The 23,341-nt window shown below is 35.2% G+C and overlaps 1 protein-coding gene across 3 annotated transcripts; it reads left to right on the top strand.

Moving 5' to 3' along the window:
* Positions 1-250: 250 nt before the first annotated feature.
* ndel1a (nudE neurodevelopment protein 1-like 1a) lies at positions 251-22,294 on the top strand. Of its 3 annotated transcripts, XM_059324926.1 has the most exons (10): positions 251-320; positions 4,307-4,403; positions 8,621-8,774; positions 11,927-12,075; positions 13,441-13,577; positions 14,460-14,633; positions 16,116-16,210; positions 16,333-16,469; positions 17,317-17,351; positions 20,546-22,294. In XM_059324926.1, the coding sequence occupies exons 2-10, from the start codon at positions 4,318-4,320 to the stop codon at positions 20,554-20,556; spliced, it is 978 nt and encodes a 325-aa protein (XP_059180909.1). In that variant the 5' UTR covers positions 251-320; positions 4,307-4,317; the 3' UTR covers positions 20,557-22,294. The 3 variants fall into 3 exon arrangements, with proteins under 3 accessions (XP_059180909.1, XP_059180907.1, XP_059180908.1); XM_059324924.1 differs by lacking the exon at positions 17,317-17,351; XM_059324925.1 differs by lacking the exon at positions 20,546-22,294 and having other exon boundaries at positions 17,317-20,532.
* The last annotated feature ends 1,047 nt before the right edge of the window (positions 22,295-23,341 follow it).

The raw sequence follows: 23,341 nt of genomic DNA on the forward strand, positions 1-23,341 counted from the left end.
ATGATCACAACAAAGCACCTGAACACAGAGGAAATCCACCCTAAAAAAGTTTTATTTTAACTATGGCATTTTACGCATTGTACTGTAATTTTCCATGTGGAATTAAATCAAAGTACTAACAGCACTATACAAGTCAAATATTTTGCACATTAGCTAAACCTGAGCCACACATGTGAGAAGATATGATATTTGTGTTTGGGGTGTAGTGTCCTTTAAAACCCGTGCTGGGAGGCAGCAGATCATCAGACATCAGCTCGGCCTCAGCAGTCAGTCAGCGGCAGGATGGACGGATAAACATCACGATTTAGGGCGATGTTCAGGTACGAAATGCTTCATCATTTCTTGTATTTTATCTATGTTCGGAAAGCAGTCAAATTTAGATATTAAATCTGAAATGTGGCCAGGCTTCGGCAGCTCGTTTATTCGGCTCTCGGCTTGTTTGCACACCCAGTTTTGACAGCTGAGCTCAGCATCATATTTCTGCTCTCAGCTGCTATTCTTGGCGTTATTTCTAGCTCTGATATAGCTTGAAAACCAATACCGATGTTGGGTGTTTTCAGTGCATTTATTTAAATATGTGCTCTTGGTTGAAGAGGTTATAATTGATCACCTGGCTTACAACATGCACAGTGTTCAACAGGGTAATTTCTCCTTTGGGATTAATACCAGTCATGTAAAATAATCAGATTTTATAGTATAGTCTTATGAATCATACTATAAATGTATAGGCTATCTTTTTTAGATAATTAAATATATCCATTTTATTGTATAAATCAGAGGCTGACATGCAGCTTGCATGAAGGAAATCATGTTTTCTCACTATTTAATTGTGATTTTCCACTTTTTGCTGCTATTAAAATTGCTTGTGTTGCATGAATGCATTCCCCTCCACTGTAATGTAACATTTGAGTTTTCCTCCAGGCTGTGGGTGAATTTAATCTGAATCTGAATTATTCAGGGGGGCACAGAGTGAGATTTCATATATAGGGCAACATATAAAGCAGAAGTCATGACTGTAAGAGCAGCCAAGCTCTCTGTATGATATTAACATTTCTGTTCAATTCAGTTTGTGTTTCCTCATTCTACTGTGGCTGCTCTTGATTCATTTTCAAGTGGACACTTTTCAGTGTGATGCTAGAGATCAGCATGATGTGTGACCCTGTTCTCTCTTTCTCTCTCTGTCATACCTTTTTAATTCACTATTCTTACTCCCACTCATTCAACATCAATAGTGGCTATTCCTGCACTTTTGACAATTTTTATTATCAATCTATTCGTTTAATGGACATGCAAAAAGTTCAATGTGTGTCATTTAGTGTCTGAAATTGCAATAAAGCACAAAGAAAAAGACTGCGGATTAAAATAAATTAATATCTAGTCTATTTTTTCTGCTCGCACAGAACTTTAATTGCTTGATTAAGATAAAATAAAAAAAAACATTTTTTTCCATAAGCAAACAACCATTGATTGATAACTGTGTGTGAAAGAATAATTAAACACATAGAAATATACATTTTATTGGGAAATGTGCTTCTACTCCTTTACTTGCTGAGAGTTCGATGAGAAGACTCAATACAGCAGAAAGTATAAATATTCAAGTTCAAGTTAAGTGCGTTTTTACTTCACAGTGAGTACTTGAATAAATATTTCCACCCTGAGCTCGGCTGTTACTGACTGTAAGTTGGTTTACAGGTCAAACTTCACTATTGTTTCTCCTCCTATTCAACTGGGGACAAAAAACTTGAAAGCAAGTGAAAGTAAACCTGAAGGCTGTTTGTGCTGCTTCACATCAGCTCTACCTTCCTCTGTTTTAACATGTTTGAACATTGTTTTTAGAACTTCACAACGTTCAGTCGTGCAACCATCAAAGAAAGAATCAAACTTTTTTGCAGGTTAATGACAGTGTTTTGGAGTCTTCTCTCTTTTTACATATGGATGTTTATAGATTATAAATTAGAGTTTCACCATGAAATAGTCGTCTGAGAAAGGATGTTTAACTTTTTGCCAGTAGAGTGTCTTGGACCTTTCCTCCTTTTTAAGCTGTGTGTTCCCATCCAGAGAGCACCTTCATTGTCCTGTTCTGAACCACAGAACGCTGCACAAAGAAGACGCACAAAGCCACTTTGTTTAGTTCAGATGTTTTCAGGGCGTTTTTTTTGTGTTTTGTTGCTGCTTCTAAGCTTTTCTGTGTCTGCTGCTGCACCTGATCTGGACCTTATCAGACTATTGAATGGGTGTTTAGCATGGTTATAATAGTTTTGGATTTTTCATTAGTTTTAGTTTTAATTCCGTTGTGAATTTTTGTTTTCAAATTCAGTTAGTTTTAGTTAGTTTTTAGAGTGAGTTTTCTAGTTTTAGTTTATTTTTTATTTTTTGAAAATGCTTAGTTTTAGTTTAGTTTTGATTCGTTTTAGTGTTAAATAGAAACACTGAATTATGAATGAAAAAAAGTGACAAAAACAAAAACTAAGGACATTTTCACTATAATTTTAGTTAGTTTTAGTTAGTTTTGTAACCACACAATACAGTTTCAGTTGGTTATCGTTTTTTTTAAAAACTCTCGTTTTTATTTTTATTTCAGTTAACGAAAATGTTTTTTCAATTCTAGTTTTCGTAATTTTGTTAGTTTTCGTTAACTATAATAACCTTGGTGTTTAGTAGCAGTTATCATTACATTAGTATGGGCGGATAGGCCCATAAGTTTCACTCTGTTTGATTAGGTTTAAGCTCCAAAAAAGGCCGCAGTTCCTTTCAGCTTAGGGCAGTAAAGTTCTTGGTTAGGCACTATGCTGCTAGAAATTAAAAAATTGATGACTTGTTGTGTCAAAATTTTGACTATATAGCCTATTTCATAACTTTCTCTTATCGTCCTTAATTTACTTTCTCTAGATTTTGAATTACAATCTCATATCTTTTATTTATAGGCAAAAAAATCTCATAACTTTGTCTTATTAAATACCAAAATTTTGACCTGCTATCCTATAACAATAATTATGACTTTGGAAGTAAAAATGTTACTTTCATAAATCATAATTTTTAACTTCAAAAGTAGCCAATCATCTTTACTTTTTCATCAGATGACGCTGAATTACATTACATTCTCCTGTTAATATTTAAAAATATACATATAAAAAAATGTGGTTTGTATGTTGACTTTTTCTATTCTTCATATTTTCTATTCATACTAATGTTTTTTTTTTTTTACTCAAAGTACTTGTTTCCTTTATTATATATCTTTATTTAGTACTTTGTTCTTGTGCACCAACACATTCCTTGTATGTGAAAACGTACTTGGCGATAAAAATCATTCTAATTGGGCTTCTATGTCATAATTTTGACTTTGAAAACTAAAATTTGTCTCATTTGACAGGTTAAGTCAAATTGTGGACGCATCATGAGCACTCTTTTTTTTAATCATTCCTGGTTGGGTGTTAAATAAGACTGTATTAAAAGTCAAATAAATGTAAAAATTAAGTAGTTTCGAGGATGACTTTAATACTGGTAGTTATAGAGTTACGTTGGTTAAAACATCCACCCTGACAACAATTTTCCGTGCTTTTAACTACTTTCTTTTACTTCCCTTTTGCTTTCAAATTCACATCCACCTTCGCAATTGTCTATAACTACTTTGGCCACTAGAGGGCACCACAAACGACACACGTTAATATAGCCGCCCACTGAATGAGCTGATAACAACCTGCTGCACCTGCCTCTCTACTCGCTGATAAACGTCCGTTCGGTCGTCTGATAACGGCTGAATCAGTGGACGAATAAAAGACGACAGTTTTTCTAAAATGTTCTCATTTCTCAGTTCCACTTTGCTTGAGTTGCCTGCTGCTCCTGCTCAAAACTCGTCTGGTGTTCAGGGGTTTAATTTCTCTCTAATTATGAGTCTGTGATGAACGATGAGTTTCCTCTGGGAACTGTTTTATTTGATAAATCTGGGGTTTACTTCAGTAAGTTACAGATTAGTGTTGTATGTCAGTCGACTCTTGTTTTAACACCTCTAAAATGAATTTAATGTATGTATTAAGGTCATTTATCCAATAAAATATGCTGATGTTGTTGAAACTGTAGAAAGCCATGCACATAAGAACTCCTGAGGGTTTCTGTCTGCAGGGAGCTCTGTGATCTTTCTGTCCCAGCTGTGGTTTGAATCTCTGTGTGTCTCTTTATGATCTAATATGATTTCAGGCCGTAAGAAATCTGAAGTACGAGTGTGTGTCAGTCTGAACAGATTCACTGCTCTGTGATAAACTTTTTATCTCTCTGTATTCACTCTTGTTTTCTTTTCCTCCCTCCACAGATTTGTCTGCCATGGAACAGGATATGATACCAAAATTCTCCTCCAAAGACGAGGAAATTGACTTCTGGAAGGCTCTTTCCCTCAAGTACAAGGAGGGGTATGTACCAGGCTCATACTGTAGATATTTTACTTTGTTTAAGCTTCATTTTTCATCTGTCATCCGTTATGTATTCGTCTTGTGTGTGTTAGATCAGGACGATCATATAGGGCTCCTGGAAATCTCAAAAATCATCCTTGGTTGGTTATTTTGTCTGTTTCTGACTCCTTTTCATTCTGCTACAAAAATGTTTACCATGCCATGTTGGTATCATTTTCTTCAGCACAACCCCACCTATATGAGCGGATCATTATTTATTAACTTTGACTCAATGGATCAACATTTTGAACCCAAAAAAACATAAAATCAAATTTAGAAAATTGTGTTTTTTTACTCTCAGTGAAGAATTGTAAATGTTCCAAATCTAACATCTAAGAGGTAAAATTAGAAAAACATCTAGTTTTATATGTTCATACTAAATTTATTTGACCTTATCTCCAGTTTTACTTGTTCTATCATCATCAAACACAAACTGGCCTCATGGAGTTTGGAGGCAGAACGCTAAATTTTGTTTGTTTAATTTGTTGCAAAAACAACACACTTCTGTGATTTTTTTTTTTTTCCTGGAAGTTGCACGTTTGAAAAAGAGCTATAATTTCTTCCATACTGTATTTAAGAGAGTGGTACTGATCTTCTGGTGATTACCAAAATATCAAACTATCCACTAAACAGTTTGTGGTCATGAAGCGCCATGATCGGTGTTTCCAGAGGGTAAATACCTGAAGTATATTATGCTGTTAAACGTTACAGTAGTAAAATTTTGAATGTTATTTGAGTATTTTAACAGAGTGGTACGTCCAGGGGCGCAGATGGGATTTTTGAACTGGCGGGGACGAAGCTGTCAGCAAATGATTTCAAATCAATGAGTTGTTTTTCCACTCCATGCTTTAACCAAAATATGTTTTATTTTTAAAAAATTAAATGAAATGTAGTGTAAACAACAACCAACATATTTACATGAATAAAAAGAAGTTTGTACATGAAATTCCCAGTGCAGCCAAACAAATTTACTGACTCAATGAAGGACCCAAAAACATCTCTCCTCCTTTCATTAACCAGAACATACTGCTGGGCAATTTTCATGTCTGTCCAGTCTGTCGAGCCTTTAGGACCAGTGTTTCCCACAGGATTTTCTGAGACTATGATGGGAGGACCCAAACAAAGTAGGGGGGTCCTGGGGCATGTTCCCCCACATAATCTTTTGTCCTAAAAGCCTAAATTTGGTGCCTCTCGCACATTCTAATGCCACCATTCCATCTTAATCTTTGCATATTTTTAATGAATTATTGTAAAGGAGAATAAGGGTTCTTCTATGTTTTATTTAAGGCGTAATATTTTGACAGTCCTCCTGCAAATTCTCTGTTGGACTCTGCTAACACATCCATGTTCCATGTGCTTTTATTTTGAAAGCCACATGTGTTTGCTTTTATTTTGATGGCGGGTCTAACACGTTCTTACCGTAAGGCGTTATGGTGTGTGTAATTTACACTGAAAGTCTGAACTTGGAGCTCGGAACAATGACGAAAATTCTGACATTCGTATAAACCTTGAACGCACCATTAGCCGCCGGACTCTCTATGTGCGCTGCAATGTAAATAGTCTATCTAACGGAACATTGATCAGGATCAGGATCACTAAGAATCGTCCCTAGTGCCATCTGCACGCATGGGTTCGACACGTCACTGTCACTGAGTGTAATGTTTGGGTGTCCACATACTTCTGGCCATGCAATCATTATAATAGTGATTGCAGCTTCCAGGTTCCTCCATTGTGAGTGGAAGTCCCTCATTAGAATCACAGATCGTCTCTGAGTGTTGATCTCAGCTCTGATAGTAACACCAGGATGTCTCTGTGTCTGTGGGAACGTCGGCTCGCCTCGGCAGGAACACGCCACCTCAGGAATGTTTGATCTCTGAATCAGGTTTCACTCCTCTATTCTCACTCTCTCTGTCTCAGTCAGAGCTGCTGTTGACATATCCAGTGACTCTGAACAGTGTTTTCATGTGGGACGAGCAGAGAATGCTCCGCAGGGAGAGCTCCTGTTTCATTCTCTCCTGTCTCTTTGTGTGACAATGTTCTGCAACATGTTCCTGATCTATGGGAGCTGAAAGCAGCTGCTGCTGCAAAGGAAATCTTATCTGCAAACGCGTCACTTGATTAAGAACTGATAGAAATCTCAATACGCTGATCTGAAGGAAACAGAGTCGCCTCCGCCCAGTTATACAACAGTCAAAGACAAAGACAAAGAGACAAAGAGCTTCCTGTAAATAAAGGTCACATCCGTCCTGTTTGTCGTTGACAGAAAGTGTTTCCTTATAATATACATCATCATAAATTTTTTTTTTAATTTAAAAATATATATTTATTAATTATTATCCCTTTTATTTAAATGCATTTCTTTTTAATTTCTATTTATTTATTTGTATTTTTTCAACTCTTTTATTATAAGTAATTATTTTACTCTTTTTTTTTTTAACTTAATTTCACTATTTCTACCTCCATTTAGAGGTATTTGCCTTTGTACATTTACCAGATATGGGCATTAAAACATAGAAACTGAACTGCTGATGCTGAACATGTTTATAAAAAAACAACCTGTAAAAACCAAAAATAACAAAGAGATTTTTTTCTTGCAGTAGTAGGATTTTTCTTCCTATAAATACTTGAACTGCATTCAACACATTTTATTTAAACTATAAGAACTAATTTACCACAAAGCTGATGAGAAAAGTCACTAAATTGAACTTGAAATTGTTGAATAAGCAGAAATAATAAAATAATGGCTCATCATAAAATGTTCTGTTGCTGCTAATTTCCTCAGACTGAATCTTCAGAGTTTTAAACAAAGAGAAATAACTGAAGACCAGGCGGTCAGTGGAGTGTTTCTAAATAAATGGATCTGCTGGCTCCGAGCCAGACTCTCACTCGCATGATGCTTTCCATTTTTAGACAGCTGTCTGTGTGTGTGTGTGTGCGTGTGTGTGTCGGTGCGTGTGTGTGTCGTTGTGTGTGTGTGTGTGTGTGTGTGTGTGTCCATTGATGCCTGTTCATCCGTGTCCACTGACTCTTACATAAGCAGCATCACTCTGTGGAGAAGCTGCTCACTCATCACATGACTCACATTTCTTCCAAGACGTCAGCTCCTGTTTGTTTTTGTTGTTGTTGTTGTTGTTGTTGATGAATGGAATAAAACGTGTCAAACACAGAATGTAAAGTTTGATGCTTTAAGTTCAGAACTAAAGAAATTAACATCTCCCTCATCATTCAGACACAAATTTAAATCTGCTGAATGATCTGATTAAAACTTGTTCTGCTTGACTACTTGATTTTAGAATTACAATAATTAATAATATATTTTTTGACATATTACTTTTATTAAGGGTAACAAAAGTATACAGGACAAAAACTTAGTACCATTATAACACCAAGAACACTAAGAAACACGCTCAATTATTAATATTATGATTTATTATTATTATTATTATTATTATTATTATTATTATTATTATTTTATTATTATTTTAAATTATATACAAATTTAAAAAATCTACAGTGTCAAGTCTAAAGTTTGGACTCACCTTCTCATTCAGTGTTTTTTCTTTATTTTTATTATATTTTCTACATTGTAGATTCATATTAAAATCATAAATCACATATTACATCCCCATTCTGTTCACTAAATTGTTCTATTATTATTGTTATTTATTTATTTAGTTATTGTAAATCTGACTCTGACACTGTACGATGATCTTGAGTGTTAAGAAAGGCACCTATAAATAAAATGTATTATTATTACTATGATTATTATTATCAAAACTATTAAGGAACACATGGAATTATGTAGTAAACAAACTAGAATATGTTTTATATTTCTGATTCAAAGTAGCCACATTATGCTTTATAGTTTTAATTATAAAATCAAGTAATCAAGCAGAAAAACTTTATGTCTTCTGCACCGATCACATGTTTGGTTTGTAAATCATTTAAATAAAGTTGTGGACAGAGTAAACCCTCGGCAGCAGACTGGGGACAGAATATCAGCTGTAGTGTGTGAAGTTACTGGGTCAGAGCTCCAGAAAAGATAAAATAAAGATAAAAATAAGAGCGTGCTAATGAATGCAGCTACCTGCTGAGACGACCTCCTTCTGTCTCGCCCTGTTGTCTAAACGTCCCCTCCCCTCCTCTGTCTCTGTCTCTGTCTCTGTCTCCATCCTCAGCTGCCAGCAGGCTCAGGAGGAGCTGCTGGAGTTCCAGGAGGGGAGCCGTGAGCTGGAGGCGGAGCTGGAGGCTCAGCTGGGGCAGGCGGAGCACCGCATGAAGGACCTGCAGTCGGAGAACCACCGTCTGAAGCACGAGGTCGACTCGCTCAAGGTGACCGAAGGAGAATCTAATCATCTGGGTTCTTTTCAAATGCTCTGCAGTGCATTTAATCTAAGTGCACCCCCATTTAATCAGCTGCCTCTTAATTATTAATAGGTGTGTTTTTAGGTGTCACATGAATTAAATCACATCAACAACTTTATTTTCCTGAGCTGATGCATGATAACTTATTTATCTGAGGAGCTGGATCTGCAGCTGTGTCTGTTTGATGCACAGATCAGTTCTGAATCATCTGAATCTGTGTGTTTGCATGAATCATCCACCCAAATTAATTCTGTTCTCCAATTTAGAGCCGTGCACCCACATGGATGCTTCACTCCCCCTCTGAGTGCCTGTGTGTTGCTTTTTAAATGAGGTATTTTACTGATAAACGAGGGTTTAATGATGAGAGAGAGATGCTTTCAGTAAATGTTTTCCATGCATGCAGAAATATCACTTCAGGAAACATTGTGGGATTTAGCAGCAAATAAACTCAGCAGAGGAAACAGAACAAAACTGAAGTTCTGCTGCTGTTTCTTCTGGAGTAAATGCACACAGTGGCTCCCAAAAATGCACTTCACCAAACTTCATTTTATGTCCAACAAGTGCTCTGAAACGAGGTGAGCACTGGGCATGACAAATGACAATTATCTCTTTGAAAGAAGTGAAAAATCTTCATCCCTGTTTCTCAAAGTCCAAGCTAATGTGTTTGAATGTATTTTTCTGTCAGTCCAAAACCCCACATTTTTCATTTTAATATGAAATAAGACAGAAAAAAAGAAATTCTATGTATCTTCGAGACTGCGATCTGCCATTTTTGCATGAAAATGTATATTTTTTAAATCAAAATAATTGTCAGTTTCATCGCCTGATGATCGATTAGTCGACTAATGTTTCATGTCCTACTGTACTCTGAGCTCTGAACCAGTACAGTGTGTCCCCTGTGTCCCCTTGAAATGAATATTTGATGCTTTTATTTTCTTAAATCCCGACTGGTTCTGAGTGCAGCCTCTGGGGACAAGGCGTGACGTCCCGCTGTACCAGCTGCTGCTCCCGATGCACTCAGGCCTGGTTTATTTATTTCTTGTGGAGCTGCAGCTCTGTCTCTGCAGCTCTGTCTCTCTGCAGTTCTGCAGTTCTGTCTCTCTGCAGCTCTGTTTCTCTGCCCCTCTGCAGCTCTGTCTCTCTGCTGCTCTGTCTCTCTGCTGCTCTGTCTCTCTGCGGCTCTGCCTCTCTGCAGCTCTGTCTCTCTGCAGCTCTGCGGCTCTGTCTCTCTGCAGCTCTGTCTCTCTGCAGCTCTGCGGCTCTGTCTCTCTGCAGCTCTGTCTCTCTGCAGCCCCGCGGCTCTGTCTCTCTGCAGCTCTGTCTCTCCGCAGCTCTGTCTCTCTGCAGCTCTGCCTCTGTGCAGCTCTGTCTTTCCGCAGCTCTGTCTCTCCGCAGCTCTGTCTTTCCGCAGCTCTGTCTCTCTGCAGCTCTGTCTTTCCGCAGCTCTGTCTCTCTGCAGCTCTGTCTCTCTGCAGCTCTGTCTCTCTGCAGCTCTGTCTTTCCGCAGCTCTGTCTCTCTGCAGCTTTGTCTCTCCGCAGCTCTGTCTCTCTGCAGCTCTGTCTCTCCGCAGCTCTGTCTCTCTGCCTCTCGTCAGATTCACCTGCACATGTCGGATTAAAACCTCGTCCCGTGCTCAACTACATAAAGTTCTTCAGACAGATATAATCAGTTTTGTGGTCATGGTGATATTCTGTGGCTCTGTGTGTAATCTAAATGTTAATCTGACCTCACAAGGTGAAGCTGTACCTGCTGTCTGACAGTACCACCTCATACATTATTCATCAGTGTCTTCTTCTTCTCGCTCCATAATCACACAACAGGAGACATTAATGTGTCCGTGTTTCCTGCAGAGATCTGATGTTTGAGCCAACATGTCTGACAGGTTTTTAGCTTCACACATCAGGTGGGAGGAAACCCAGGAGTGGTGCTTTTTGGAGAGACATTGCTTTTTCTTGATATGTTTTCTGATCTTCATGATTCAACACTGATGGTTCAGTTTGATAGTTTTACATTCTGATGACAGTTTAAAGTAAAAACAACATTTTAAGGGAAAAAGTATTTCAGAAAAGTCCACATTTTATAAAAAAAGACACATCATAGACCTTGGAGAGATTTTTCTGTGATGTTGTTTTGCGTTTTAAAAAGCTGTTAATAAGATAATTCAACTCATCATCAGTACAAACCTACAAAACACAACAGCACTTGAGGACACACAATATTCTAAAAGACATTTCTGAAAAAGGATCAACAAATAGAAACCACTAAAATGTAATACTTCAATTTTAACACATTTGAGACAAGACTGACATTTTAAAATTGCACTTTAGAATATTTTGGGAGAGAAGACTTATTAAAGACTTATTTTCAGGAAAACATTCCAAAAAAACAAATAAAACAAATATAAAAAACAAAACACAACAAGTTCTTTAAAAAAACACAACAACAAAGACAAACTCAAGATACAGAAATCAACAAAATCTTAAAAAACAATCTTAGAAAGCACCAACATTTCAGAAAATATATAACATTTTGTAACATTTTAGCAATTTTTTAACGACAGTTTTTAGTAAAAGGAAACATTTTGGGGAAGTTTAAAAAAACCCCACATTTCACAAAATAAATCCAGCAAATATGAAAGCACAACATTTTGGAGCACAGTGATGTTTCAGAAAACACAAAACACAGAGACAATTTTAATATTTCAGAGAACTGACATTTTTTTTAAAATTCAATCATATCACAAAATCATCATAGACATCATTTCAGAAAATAAATCTACAAAGAAGAAAACTGGAGAAATGGTTTTTGAATGCTGTTTTTTTAAATGGTGGTTATTTCTGTCCTGCTGATGTTTTGCTGAATGAGTCTGTGGGAGCAGCAGCAGCAGATGTAGGTCAGACACACAGACGGGCCCGGCGGTACTTATCGAGCTGATTGTCTCGGAGCTGGTGGGTAAATAGGTCACACTTCACATCGCTGCCTCACCGAGCAGAGGAGGAGAGGGAAGAGGGGAGGAGGAGAGAGAGATGAAAACGTGGGAGGGAGCCGTCCTGATGTGATCGCGTCCCGATTAAACACACAAGATCAATAAAGTTTCTGTCTGTCTTCCCCTTTTTAGGATCGGTTTGAGCAGCAGTACGCTCAGAGCTACAAGCAGATCTCTGTCCTGGAGGACGACCTGGGACAGACACGCAGCATCAAGGAGCAGCTGCACAAATACGTCCGAGAGCTGGAACAGTCCAACGACGACCTGGAGAGAGCCAAAAGGTCTGAACCCTCTGAACCGCTGCAACATATACAATCTCTATAAATCCATAAGTCCTGCAGCTCTGTGGAATCAGCACACGAATAAGTCAAACATGTCTTTGTGCAGAATAACACAGTTAGAATGACAGAAATCAGGAAAAAAGAAATTTGAAAAAAACCCTTTTTATTAGAATAAATTTGAATTTATGTATATAGCACTTTTCTCAGTGCCCACAAGTGTCACGAATGTTGTAAAAAAAGACACTACGTTATCCAAAAATACACGAAATTCCAAAAAAAGATGTAAAAATGCCACATTAAAAAAAACCCAAATACCCCAAAAATCAACACAAAATACCAAAAAAGATGTAAAAATACCAAAAAAAAAATCAAAATTACCCCCAAAATACAATAAATGATTTAAAAAAAAAAAGACCAAAAGAATTGCTCAACATATTGTACATATTCTCAGCCTATCCTCTCCTTTCTGCTCTGTGTAAACAGATTTTCAGTGAATATTTGTCACGTGACCGTTGGTCTCCGCAGAATCAATCATGTCTTCACAGTGTCTCTGAGGAGCAGAATTTAATGTTTTTAACAGGATCTGAAATTTATTTTAAATGACACATGTAGAATAAAGAGATTGTGACAGAAATATCATCATTTTGACACAAGTTTGGTCACTTTTTAAACGGACACGTTCATAACCGATGATCCATTCAAGGACCGGCCGCCAGAAAGTTTGAACTCTTACAATAATGCCTGCTTTTACTGTTTCTTTCTAAGATACATTTTTGGCAATTTTCTAAGGAAAATGTATTATTTATTTATTTATTTATTTACTTTTTGGGGTATGATGTCCCTGAGTTGTATGTGATTAAAAAAACTCACTAATGAAGATTTCTTTCTTTATTGTAATAATAATAATAATACAGGACAAGATTTCTTTATGCATTTTGTATAATGCATTTTTGCTTTATTCATACATTTGGGACAATACACTTAAAATAAAAGATAACAACAATTAAGAACAAGTAAAGAAACCGTCACTTTATGCGTCACTGAATAAAGATGAATTATTGTATTATAATCAGGATATAAGAGGACAGACAGTATTGAGACTAAAATGTTCCCAAAGTGTGAACGTGTTTCTCCTGTTCAATCAGCTCTTTGTGATCCTCTTTAATCTAAATGGAAATTTGCACGTCTCGTTAGTGAACGGGTCAAACTCCATCGACTGCTTCCCTTGAACTGGATTAAAATCGATGCTGCAGGTATTGATCCTGATCCAGACCTGAATAATCATTAATGAGTGGATGGAGGCCCCCAGAGGATATTTAATAATGACATTTAAATGTCAGTGTTTCCTCTCTGTCTCTCTGTCAGAGCGACCATCTCGTCTCTGGAGAACTTCGAGCAGCGTCTGAACCAGGCGATCGAGAGGAACGCCTTCCTGGAGAGTGAGCTGGACGAGAAGGAGTCTCTGCTGGTGTCCGTGCAGAGATTAAAGGATGAAGCCAGAGGTGAGCATCGACCGCTTCTCTCTGCAGCTCCATATTAACTCTGTGGAGTCTTTATGGGCTATTTTGTCCATTTCTGAATCCTTTTCATCCTGCCTGTATACACCACTTAAAAATGTTTAAATGCCAGGTTGGTGTATTTTTTTCAGCACAACCTCACCTACAGTATATGACCTAATAATAATAGATTTTTTTATTCTGACTTACTGGATCAACATTTTTAACAAAAAAACAACAAAGAAAAACCAACATAAATGTGATCTTGTGATTGTGTGTGATCCTGTCATCCAACTGGTTTATATATTTATGTGTTTAGCCTAACAATTTTGGTCATTTTGTGTCTTTTTTTAGTCATTTTGTAGTGTCTATTTTAGTTATTTTGTGTCTTTTTGTGGGGGTTTTTTCAGTCATTTTGCTTCTTTTTTTTTGGTCATTTTGTGTCTTTTTTTTGTCATTTTGTGTCTGTTTTTGGTCATTTTGTGTCTTTTTTAGTCCTTTAGTCCAACATAAAATGTTATTTTGAATCTTTTTTTTTTTACTTTCAAAACACTATCATGCTCAATAAAGAATTTTAAATGTTGCAAATGTGAACAAAGGTTGCAAATATAACATAGGAGGGTTACATCCAGTTCTATCATTTTATAGTAAATATATTTGAGCTTGTCTCCACTTTTACTTGGTATATCATCATCAAACTGAAACTGGCCTCATGGAGTTTACAGCCAGAACTTTAGAGGTAAATTTACAGTAGGGCTCCACGCTGCTTTGTTTTCTAGTCTGGATGTGATAAAGAAGTCATGATTTGGAGCTTTTGGTGGCTCCAGAGGGTTAAACTCCTCCTGCAGGAGTTCCTCTGTTTGTGTCTGAGCTGGTTTTGTGTTGCAGACCTGCGGCAGGAGCTGGCGGTGCGGGAGCGACAGGTCGACGTGAGCAGGATGTCCGCTCCGAGCTCGCCCACGCAGGACAACGAGAAGATGGACACGGCCGTGCAGGCGTCGCTCTCGCTGCCCGCCACCCCGCTGAGCAAAGGGCTGGACAACGCCTTCGCCAACACCACAGGTAGCTGCAGCCGGATTCCCCCAACGCAGTTATACTATCAGCCTGCAAATACAGGCAGAGAATCTGAGCTGTTCATTATTAAAACTACATGCATTCTGCAGAAAGACGCACATTCTGCCCTCTGGAGAAGAAAAAGCCTCTTAAAGAGGAGAAAAATGTGCATTTAACTGGTGGTTGGATGTGCCTAAAAATGCCGTTTCAGGCACATTAGTGGATGGTAAAAAATGTCATAAAACTGCACATTTGCCTTCCTCAGATGTCTTGTGTCTTCTCTTAAAACCAAATATATTTGATACTTATATATTCTTTCACCTCGAGCAGTTTCAGGGTGAGCTTTATTTATTTACTGTGACCTAATTTTCCACTGCAATAAAAAGTCCTGCAGCTCTGGAAAGAGCTCAGATCTGATAGAAGAGAAGAACTCAGTGAAACAGTTCTCATGTTGATTGGACACGTTTGGTTGGTTTGGGTTTACGGTTAGAAGATGATTTTAAGTCACAGTCCATTGCACTAATTACTTATTTAATTTTTTTTACAATACTATTTTATTGGACGGAACATAAGGTTTTCAGACATAAAAGTACAATGCAGATATCAATAACTGTTCCTACATATTCAGTTTTTTGTCACTGCTGCTGCAAAAATATTTCTTTGATTAGATTTCTTTATTGTCATTGTCATAAAAACAACAAAAAAAACGGTTTGGAAGTGAACAATAAAAACATTCAGATAAAAGACATAAAATAAAATAAACAAACAAATAAATAGCGATCAATTAACAATTGATGATATTTATTATTTATAATAATAATAATAATAAAAGCTGTTATAAGTGATAGGATAATCATAGAAAAAAACAAGAATATAATTACAATAATACAAATAATAACAATAATAATAATAATAATAATAATAAAGGCTGTTATAAAGTATGTAATAGTCATAGTAAAATAACACAAATATAATAATAACAATAAAGGTTGTGACAAATTATGTAATCATAGTAAAAATATAATCAAAATGATACAAATAAAATAATAATAATAATAATAATAATAATAATAATAATAATAATAATAAAGGTTATACAATTAATCATTGTAAAAAAAATTACCGGCACGATAATAATAAAAAAAATATTAATAAATAAAATAAAATAAATAAATGATAATAAATAATTAAATTAATAAATGGCAGTAATCGTGATTATAAGATCAATACAAATCAAATACTTTGGAGAACTTAAATCAAATACTCCAAACAAGATGCATTAAATCATCTCATAAGTTTTTTAATAATTTATTGCATTTTGCAGAGTTTGTTCAACTGCAGACAGAAATCATATTCATCTGGTGCAAAACACAACTTTTATAGATTCTTATTTTTATTTTGCTCAGTACAGAACAAACTGCTGAATGTTCATTAGACAGGGAGAGTAACTGAGACCCTTGTTTAATAAATCTTCTTCTCTCTCGTGTCCAGGTCTGTCAAACGGGTTTGGCAGCAACTCTCCTCTGACTCCTTCAGCCAGAATATCGGCTCTGAACATCGTCAGTGATTTACTGCGGAAAGTCGGGGTGAGTCTCTCCAGGAGTTTCCCTTCATCTCCAGGAAATAAAAACATGTAGAAAATCCCCGTCGTCTCCACCACCAGGTTCACTCTCTCTGACTCGTCTCCCTCGTCTCGTCTTGTCCTCAGGCTCTGGAGTCGAAGCTCGCCGCCTGCAGGAACTTTGCGAAGGACCAGAAGGCGAGGAAGGCGTACGGTCTGGACAACGGGAACGTGCTCAACGCCAACTACTCCCAGGCTCTGCACACGTCCTACTTCGACAAAGCGTGAGTGAAACTAAAACTCACTGAGAGTTGATTAACCCTTTGATGCACAACATGGTCTAAAGTGACCCGACTAAGTTTTTATATTCTATATCTTTGCAATTAAATCATTTCGTCATTCAGTATTGCAAGTTTTCCTCAAATAACTTGTTTTTGATCATCATACATCCTAATTTTTTGTTTTGATTTCTTACTTTTTGAATATCACTACACTTCTAATGCACAAGGTCAATGTTGACCCATGTTGTGCATTAGAAGGTGTTTATATGTTGTCACCAATTTAAAACCTGACAAAGAAGACACAAATATTAACTATCCTATTTTTGTTAAATTGGTGTTTTTTCCAATGTAAATTATTATTTGGTGGCTCTAATAAGTCTCAAATGTTTAAATATGTGATTTTCCAATGTAATCTGGTGGTTCTAACAACTCTTTTAGAGTTAAACCTTAAAAATAAGTCAAACATAGTTACACATGTACTCAAATTGTTAATTTGGTGTATCACTACACTTCTAATGCACAAGGTCACTTTTGACCCATGTGTGTAAACTTGATGTAATAATACAAAAACATTTTTCTTCATAAAAGATGAAAGAAAAAATGGATATAATGATCTGTTGTAATTTAAAAAAAAAGATATTCAAACACACAGCCAGCATGAAATAACATGGGTCATGGGTCATTTTAGACTCATGTTGTGCATTAGGTGTTTATATGTTGTGCATCAAAGGGTTAATGAAGAGAATCTTGTGGTTTTGCAGTCAGACGTGTTTACAGGATTCTTTAGGTCTTCTCCTCATAGTTGAATAAAGTTTCTGTGCTGTGTGTGATGACTTCTTGTCCCCAGCAGGACAGAGATGGTGACGTTCCCGGCTCTGGTTCTGGGTAAAGCAGCTCGTCCTGTTAGCGTTAGTGTGTCGCTGCATTGATGCATGCTGCAGCTGCTGAATTTAACATGTAGAGCTCATAGAAATAACAGGGACTGTGGGTTCAACTAACAGCTCCAGGGTGGAGGAGGTGGTGGTCTTTACCTCTAACAGATCTGTCTCATAGTGTTTGTTTTGGTCTTTTATCTAACAATTGATTTGAATTAATCCTCTGGAGTCTATGATCACGCTGCTGTGATCAGATAACGATTACTTTTTTCAAAGCGCCGTAACAAAAAAACGAGGTCACGTGGAGCGCTGCTGTCGACTTCACTCCAAATTACAGACGTGAAACTTTCTACGGTTTTTTGTTTCACGTTCCGAGGTCATGCAAAACCAAAGATATGATCGTTTTAATTTGATAGTACAAAAATACTTATTCAAGTGTAAAAGTAGGATGGGACGAGGCAGGCGTGGCATTTAGTAAAAATGGAAAAAAGGGGTCTGATCATCTAACACTGTTCCTATAAATAAACAGGATGATTTTATGGTAATTTTTTGTGTATAGTTTTGTTATATTTGAATTTTACCTTTATGTGTTCATATTTTTAACCTTTGTTTTTGTAACCTATTGTCATAAATAATATAATTTTATTTCAGATTTCAGGATTTTTATGTATTTTTGGGCTCAATATGTTAATAAAGTGAATATTATGTGGTATATAAAGGGCAATTAGGCTCAGACCCCAGAGGGTTAACCAGTTTTATTGGAGGTAAACTTCAGTGTAGAGCCCTTTGGGACAGAGGACGAGGATTTATTGTGTTTGAAATGAGAAAAATATAGAATATTTCCCTTTTGAAAGTCAGTCATATTTAATTCAGTCCAGTTTTTGCTGCATCACGTCTCGTGGTGACGCAGAGACTCTGTGAGCTGCTGAGAGCTCAGAGACGGTGAGAGTTTCTCCAGAGAGAGAGACGAGCTCACCGTCCTTCTCCTGTAACTCTGTTCACCTTCAGGAACACAAAGCCAAACTGTCTCTTACTGTAAGAGGAAAATATAAGGGAGAAAACTATTTTTATTGATCAGATGTTTCCCAATTCACAATGAGGAACTTTTCTACCTCTTAGACTATATTTTAGCTCTTTTATTTCACACTAATGCATTAAGAAGTTTGGTGTTTTTTGGAAATCCATAAACAGTTTTAAATTTAATTGAAAATTAAATTAAAATTTTAGGGTGTACATGGAACAGCAGTTCAGTTTCAGTGCCCATTTCTAGTCAGGTAAATATATATAATATATAGGTAAATATATGGAGATTTAGAGAGATGGTTGTAGTAATAATAGATAAAGTAAACATATTCAATTGAAAAAATTATAGGTGAAAAATAGAAATAAAGAGATGAAAAGATGAATGAATGAACAGGATGAAAACATTTTTTTAATAAAAATAGGAATAAATAGGTAAATAAAGGTTAAAAATGTACAGTAAAAATAAAATAAAGCAGTGAAGAATAAAAGAGAAGTGTTTTCTCAAAGGAAAGGTATAACTTAAATATATTCAGTTTCCTTTTTCACATTTTATTCAATTGTACTGAAGCTGTTTCAGCTGTAAATCACCGTCTGTGTTTCCCTCATGACTCATGAATGACTCAGACTTCAAACAAACATTCTGCTCATATTTGGACTCTGACCCACAAAACAAACCAGTTCAACCAGTTAAACCACCAACCAGCAACAATCCTTCCTTCCAGCTTTCAGCGTTTTTACATTTTTAGCAACAAGAGAAAACTTTGTTTAAAGACGTCACAGACGACTGTCTGAAGCTGCAGGAGAGCAATAATTCTTGTCATTTCCAATTTTCATCCCTTATTTTAAGAGTACAGTTGTCCCAGGAAAATAATAGAAGCTAAAATAAATAGGGTAATAAATAATAAATAATCAGGTAATTCTCAGATCATTTTCTCTCTTTTTTTTTTCTTCAAAGTAAATAATAAAGTCGTTCTGTAGAAAATATGTGTGGATTGGCTGACTTTACATTACTTTATTTATAGAGCACCTTTCATACAAAGTTCTTCACAGAGCAACACTGAAACAAAATAAAACAAAATAGAAAATTGACTTCATTAAATAAAATTTTGCAAGACTAATAATTCCAAAAATAAAAATAAAAAGGTCAATAGATAAAATAATAACATTAATATGAATAAAATAAAATAAAATAAACACCAAGGGTTAAAAACAAATAATTAATTAAAATGAGATGATTCAATTTTAAAAAGTAAGGCAAAAGACATTACTATATATTTAAAAGATTTACTTTTTTAGGACTTTTCTTTCCTTTTTTTCTGCCTTTTTTTCCTGTAGAAAAGGACTTCCATACATCTTAGCTTTGTTTACTTATTTCTACATTAAATTAAATGTTTGGAGGCTTTTTTATCTTTAATCTTTAACCTGATATTATCGTGTCTCAGCTGGTTTTGGGTTCATTAATATTCTCACGTCTTGTTTCCAGTCATGATGTCGTTCTTTAGACTAAAAATTCCAACAATAAAAACATTTTAAAAATTCAATTTCAGAAAAATGAAATGGATAAAATAATAATAAAATAAAATAAAAATCACTAGGGAATAAAAAGAAATAATAAAAAAAAAATTAGATGATTAAATTTTGAAAAGTAAGACAAAAAAGATTACTCCAGATTTTAAAAAAACTTTTTTTTATGACTTTTATTTCCTTTTTTCTGTCTTTTTTCCTGCAGAAATGTCAAATTAAATGATTTGGAGGCTTTTTTCTTTAATCTAAAACCTGATATTATCGTGTCTCAGCTGGTTTTGGGTTCATTAATATTCTCACGTCTTGTTTCCAGTCATGATGTCGTTCTTTGGACTAAAAATTCCAACAATAAGAACATTTTAAAAATTTAAATTATTATTTTTTTTTTAATGAAATGGATAAAATAATAAAAAAATGAAAATCAGGCAAAAAAAGATTATTCCAGATTTGTAAAAAATCCCTTTTTTAGGACTTTTATTTCCTTTTTTCTGTCTTTTTTTCCTGTAGAAATGTCAAATTAAATGGTTTGGAGGCTTTTTATCTTTAATCTAAAACCTGATATTATTGTGTCTTGGCTTGTTTTGGGTTCATTAACATTCTCACGTTTTGTTTCGTTCTTTAACCCTTTGTTGTTTGTTTGTTTGTTTGTTCCTGCAGCCGGTCGGTGAACGGGCTGAAGGCCGGCGCTCTGACCGCCATCACCGCCCCACCGGCGGCGTCCTCCCCGGGGCTGATGCCGCTCGCCGTCTGACCGTCTGTTGATGTCTGTTAACCCTTCGCCTGCTGTATATTTCTGTGTTTCTGACTCCGTCAAATATTTAAACATTTCTAAAGATCGTCACTGGTTTGTAAAATATGAGCACCATATCGTCTACAAAGGGAAAATATTATGCAATGAAAGGTTTTTATTGTTATTATTTAAGCAGGTTTTTTTTTTCACTTGCAATAACTTAAATTTAAAGCGACCGTGCTGATAAAATCACAGATTTCCACCTGAACTCATTTATTATTAATGTTTAAAATCTTCCAACATGTTTAAACATGATCTCTGTGGTTCTGGCTCCTAACTGTTATCTCCTCACCGTTTATTTATTTTATTTTATTGTTTTGTTAAATTTTATTTAGATTTGGTTTCAAAGATATGGAAGCACTTTAATTTATTCCTGTAAGTCATTATAATAACAAAATAATAATGACCTTTTACCAAAAAAAAAACAATTTAATATCACAAAATAATTAGACACCTTCTCAAAATGACTTAGTGTTTCAAAATAATGATTTTTTTCCTCAAAATAAGAAACATTTGCAAAATAACTTACTGTATTTCAAAAATAATAACTTATTTTGAAATAATGAAAACATTCCTACAAATAATGACTGAAGTATCTTGAAAAAAATTTTTTTTTTCTATATAAAAAAGTTTTTATATCTTCAAATAATTAGAAACTTTCTCTGAATAATGAAAACTCTCAAAGTAATTAGATGTAATATCTCAAAATAATGATTTTTTTTTCTAAATAATGACCTAATATCTTTAAATGAGAAAAACTCCCAAAATAATTAGACGTAATATCTCAAAATTATGAAAACATTTTTTCCTAAATAATGACCTAATATCTTTAAATGAGAAAAACTCCCAAAATAATTAGAACTTCTCTCCAAGTAATGAATAATTGACTCAAATGAATGAAAATTGTCTCTAAATAATGACCTTTGATCTAAAAATAAATAGAAACTTTCTCAAAACACTGATTTAGTCATTATTTTGAGATACTCAGTATCCCAAAATTTCTAAATAATAATTCTAAATAAACCTCTAAATAATAAACTTTTGCAAAACTAATGACTTCGTATATCATAAGCACAAAAAACGTTCTCAAAATATTTAGTTAGTATCTTAAAATAACAAGAAACTCTCAAAATTATCAAGATCTCAAAATAAGTTTCTATCTCAGAATAATTGTTTTTTTTTTTTAGAAAGTTTCTCATCACTTTTCACCACTCAGACATTAATTTAAGAAACTTTCTCATTTTACTGACTTACAGAACCTCTTTTAAATATATTTTTGGCATAAATGAGCTTCCACAGTTAGTTTGTAAGAAGTTTCTGGAGTCTTTGTGTCGTGAGTGAAACCTTGTCGCTCCTCTAACAGTAACAGACGTTAATGATTATTGGTCATATTGATCGTTTTACAGACTGTCGTCGTGTTTGAACCAGTGAACCAACATTCTTCTGTTCTCAAACTGTTTCATCCTGTTTGGTTTTAAAGTTTTGGTTTGTTTCAGAAGAGTGAAGCACTTTTTATTATTTTTCATTCGAGTGCAATATCGCCTGTTTATCGTTTTGTGGGTTTTATTTATTTCACATTTATTTTACGGCATGTTTCAATAAAAAGTGGAATTATATTACATGTGTTTTATTTGTTTCAGTCACTTCTTAATGTGCAGGAATCAGGCCTAAAACTTTAATTTATTTTTGGTTAAACCTGCAAAAATTAAACTATTTGGTGATTTATTCGTTGTTTCAGTTAGTTTTCAAGCAAAACCTTGTATTATTCTCTGGTTCTAGCTTATTAAATGTGAATATTTGCTGTTTTTCTTTATCATACATCTTTGTAAATTAAATATTTTTGAGTTTTAGACAGTTGGTTAGAGTAGACAAGTAATTTAAAGACTTCAACTTTGAGAAATTATTGACTTTCACCCTCCCCATTCTTTGTTGATTTATTTGAGAAAATAATCGGCAGATTAATGTGAAAATAACTTATTATGGAGCCCTATTTTCAGAAATGATTTATAGATTTTTTTTAAATGACTTATCGATGGTGTTTAATAAAAAAACAAACAAAAAAAACAAACAATTCTCAGATCAGCAGTTTGTAGTAATTAATTAGACATGTTTCAGGAGTTTGCCATTTGATTTATGTGCTGAATGGAAACTAACAGTAAGGAAAAACACATGTAAAATCTTAAACTAACAGTGTTGTGCTTGAAATGGTCAGAAAAAATTAAAACATACATAACTTATAGTGAAGAAGCTGAAAAAAATGGAAATACCCCAGTGGCCCTGTAACTGTACCAGCGCTGCCCCCTGGTGGACAAACAGGTAACTACAAGAAGGAGCTGATATTTTGGTCACTTTATTATTAATATTTATGCCTCAAAACAGACACAAAATCATAGATTACATTTCTCATCCATGAGCGTAAATTATCAAAAACTCCTCCGCTGATGCTTCATTTATAGAAACAGACAGTTTGGCTCCGTGCAGGACAGAAACGTGTCCGGGACAGAGCGTCTTCATTTAGGCTGCAGCAGGAAGTTTAACATTTATAGAGTCCGAACAGCTGGACAGAGATCAGCTGATCCCTCCTCTCTTCTTCTCCTCCACTTCCTCGATCTGCCTCCTCCTCCTCTCCATCACCTCCATCCTCTTCATGTTGTTGCGTTCCT

The sequence above is a fragment of the Centropristis striata genome, chromosome 21 (assembly GCF_030273125.1).
Source record: "Centropristis striata isolate RG_2023a ecotype Rhode Island chromosome 21, C.striata_1.0, whole genome shotgun sequence".
Classification (NCBI taxonomy): domain Eukaryota; kingdom Metazoa; phylum Chordata; class Actinopteri; order Perciformes; family Serranidae; genus Centropristis; species Centropristis striata.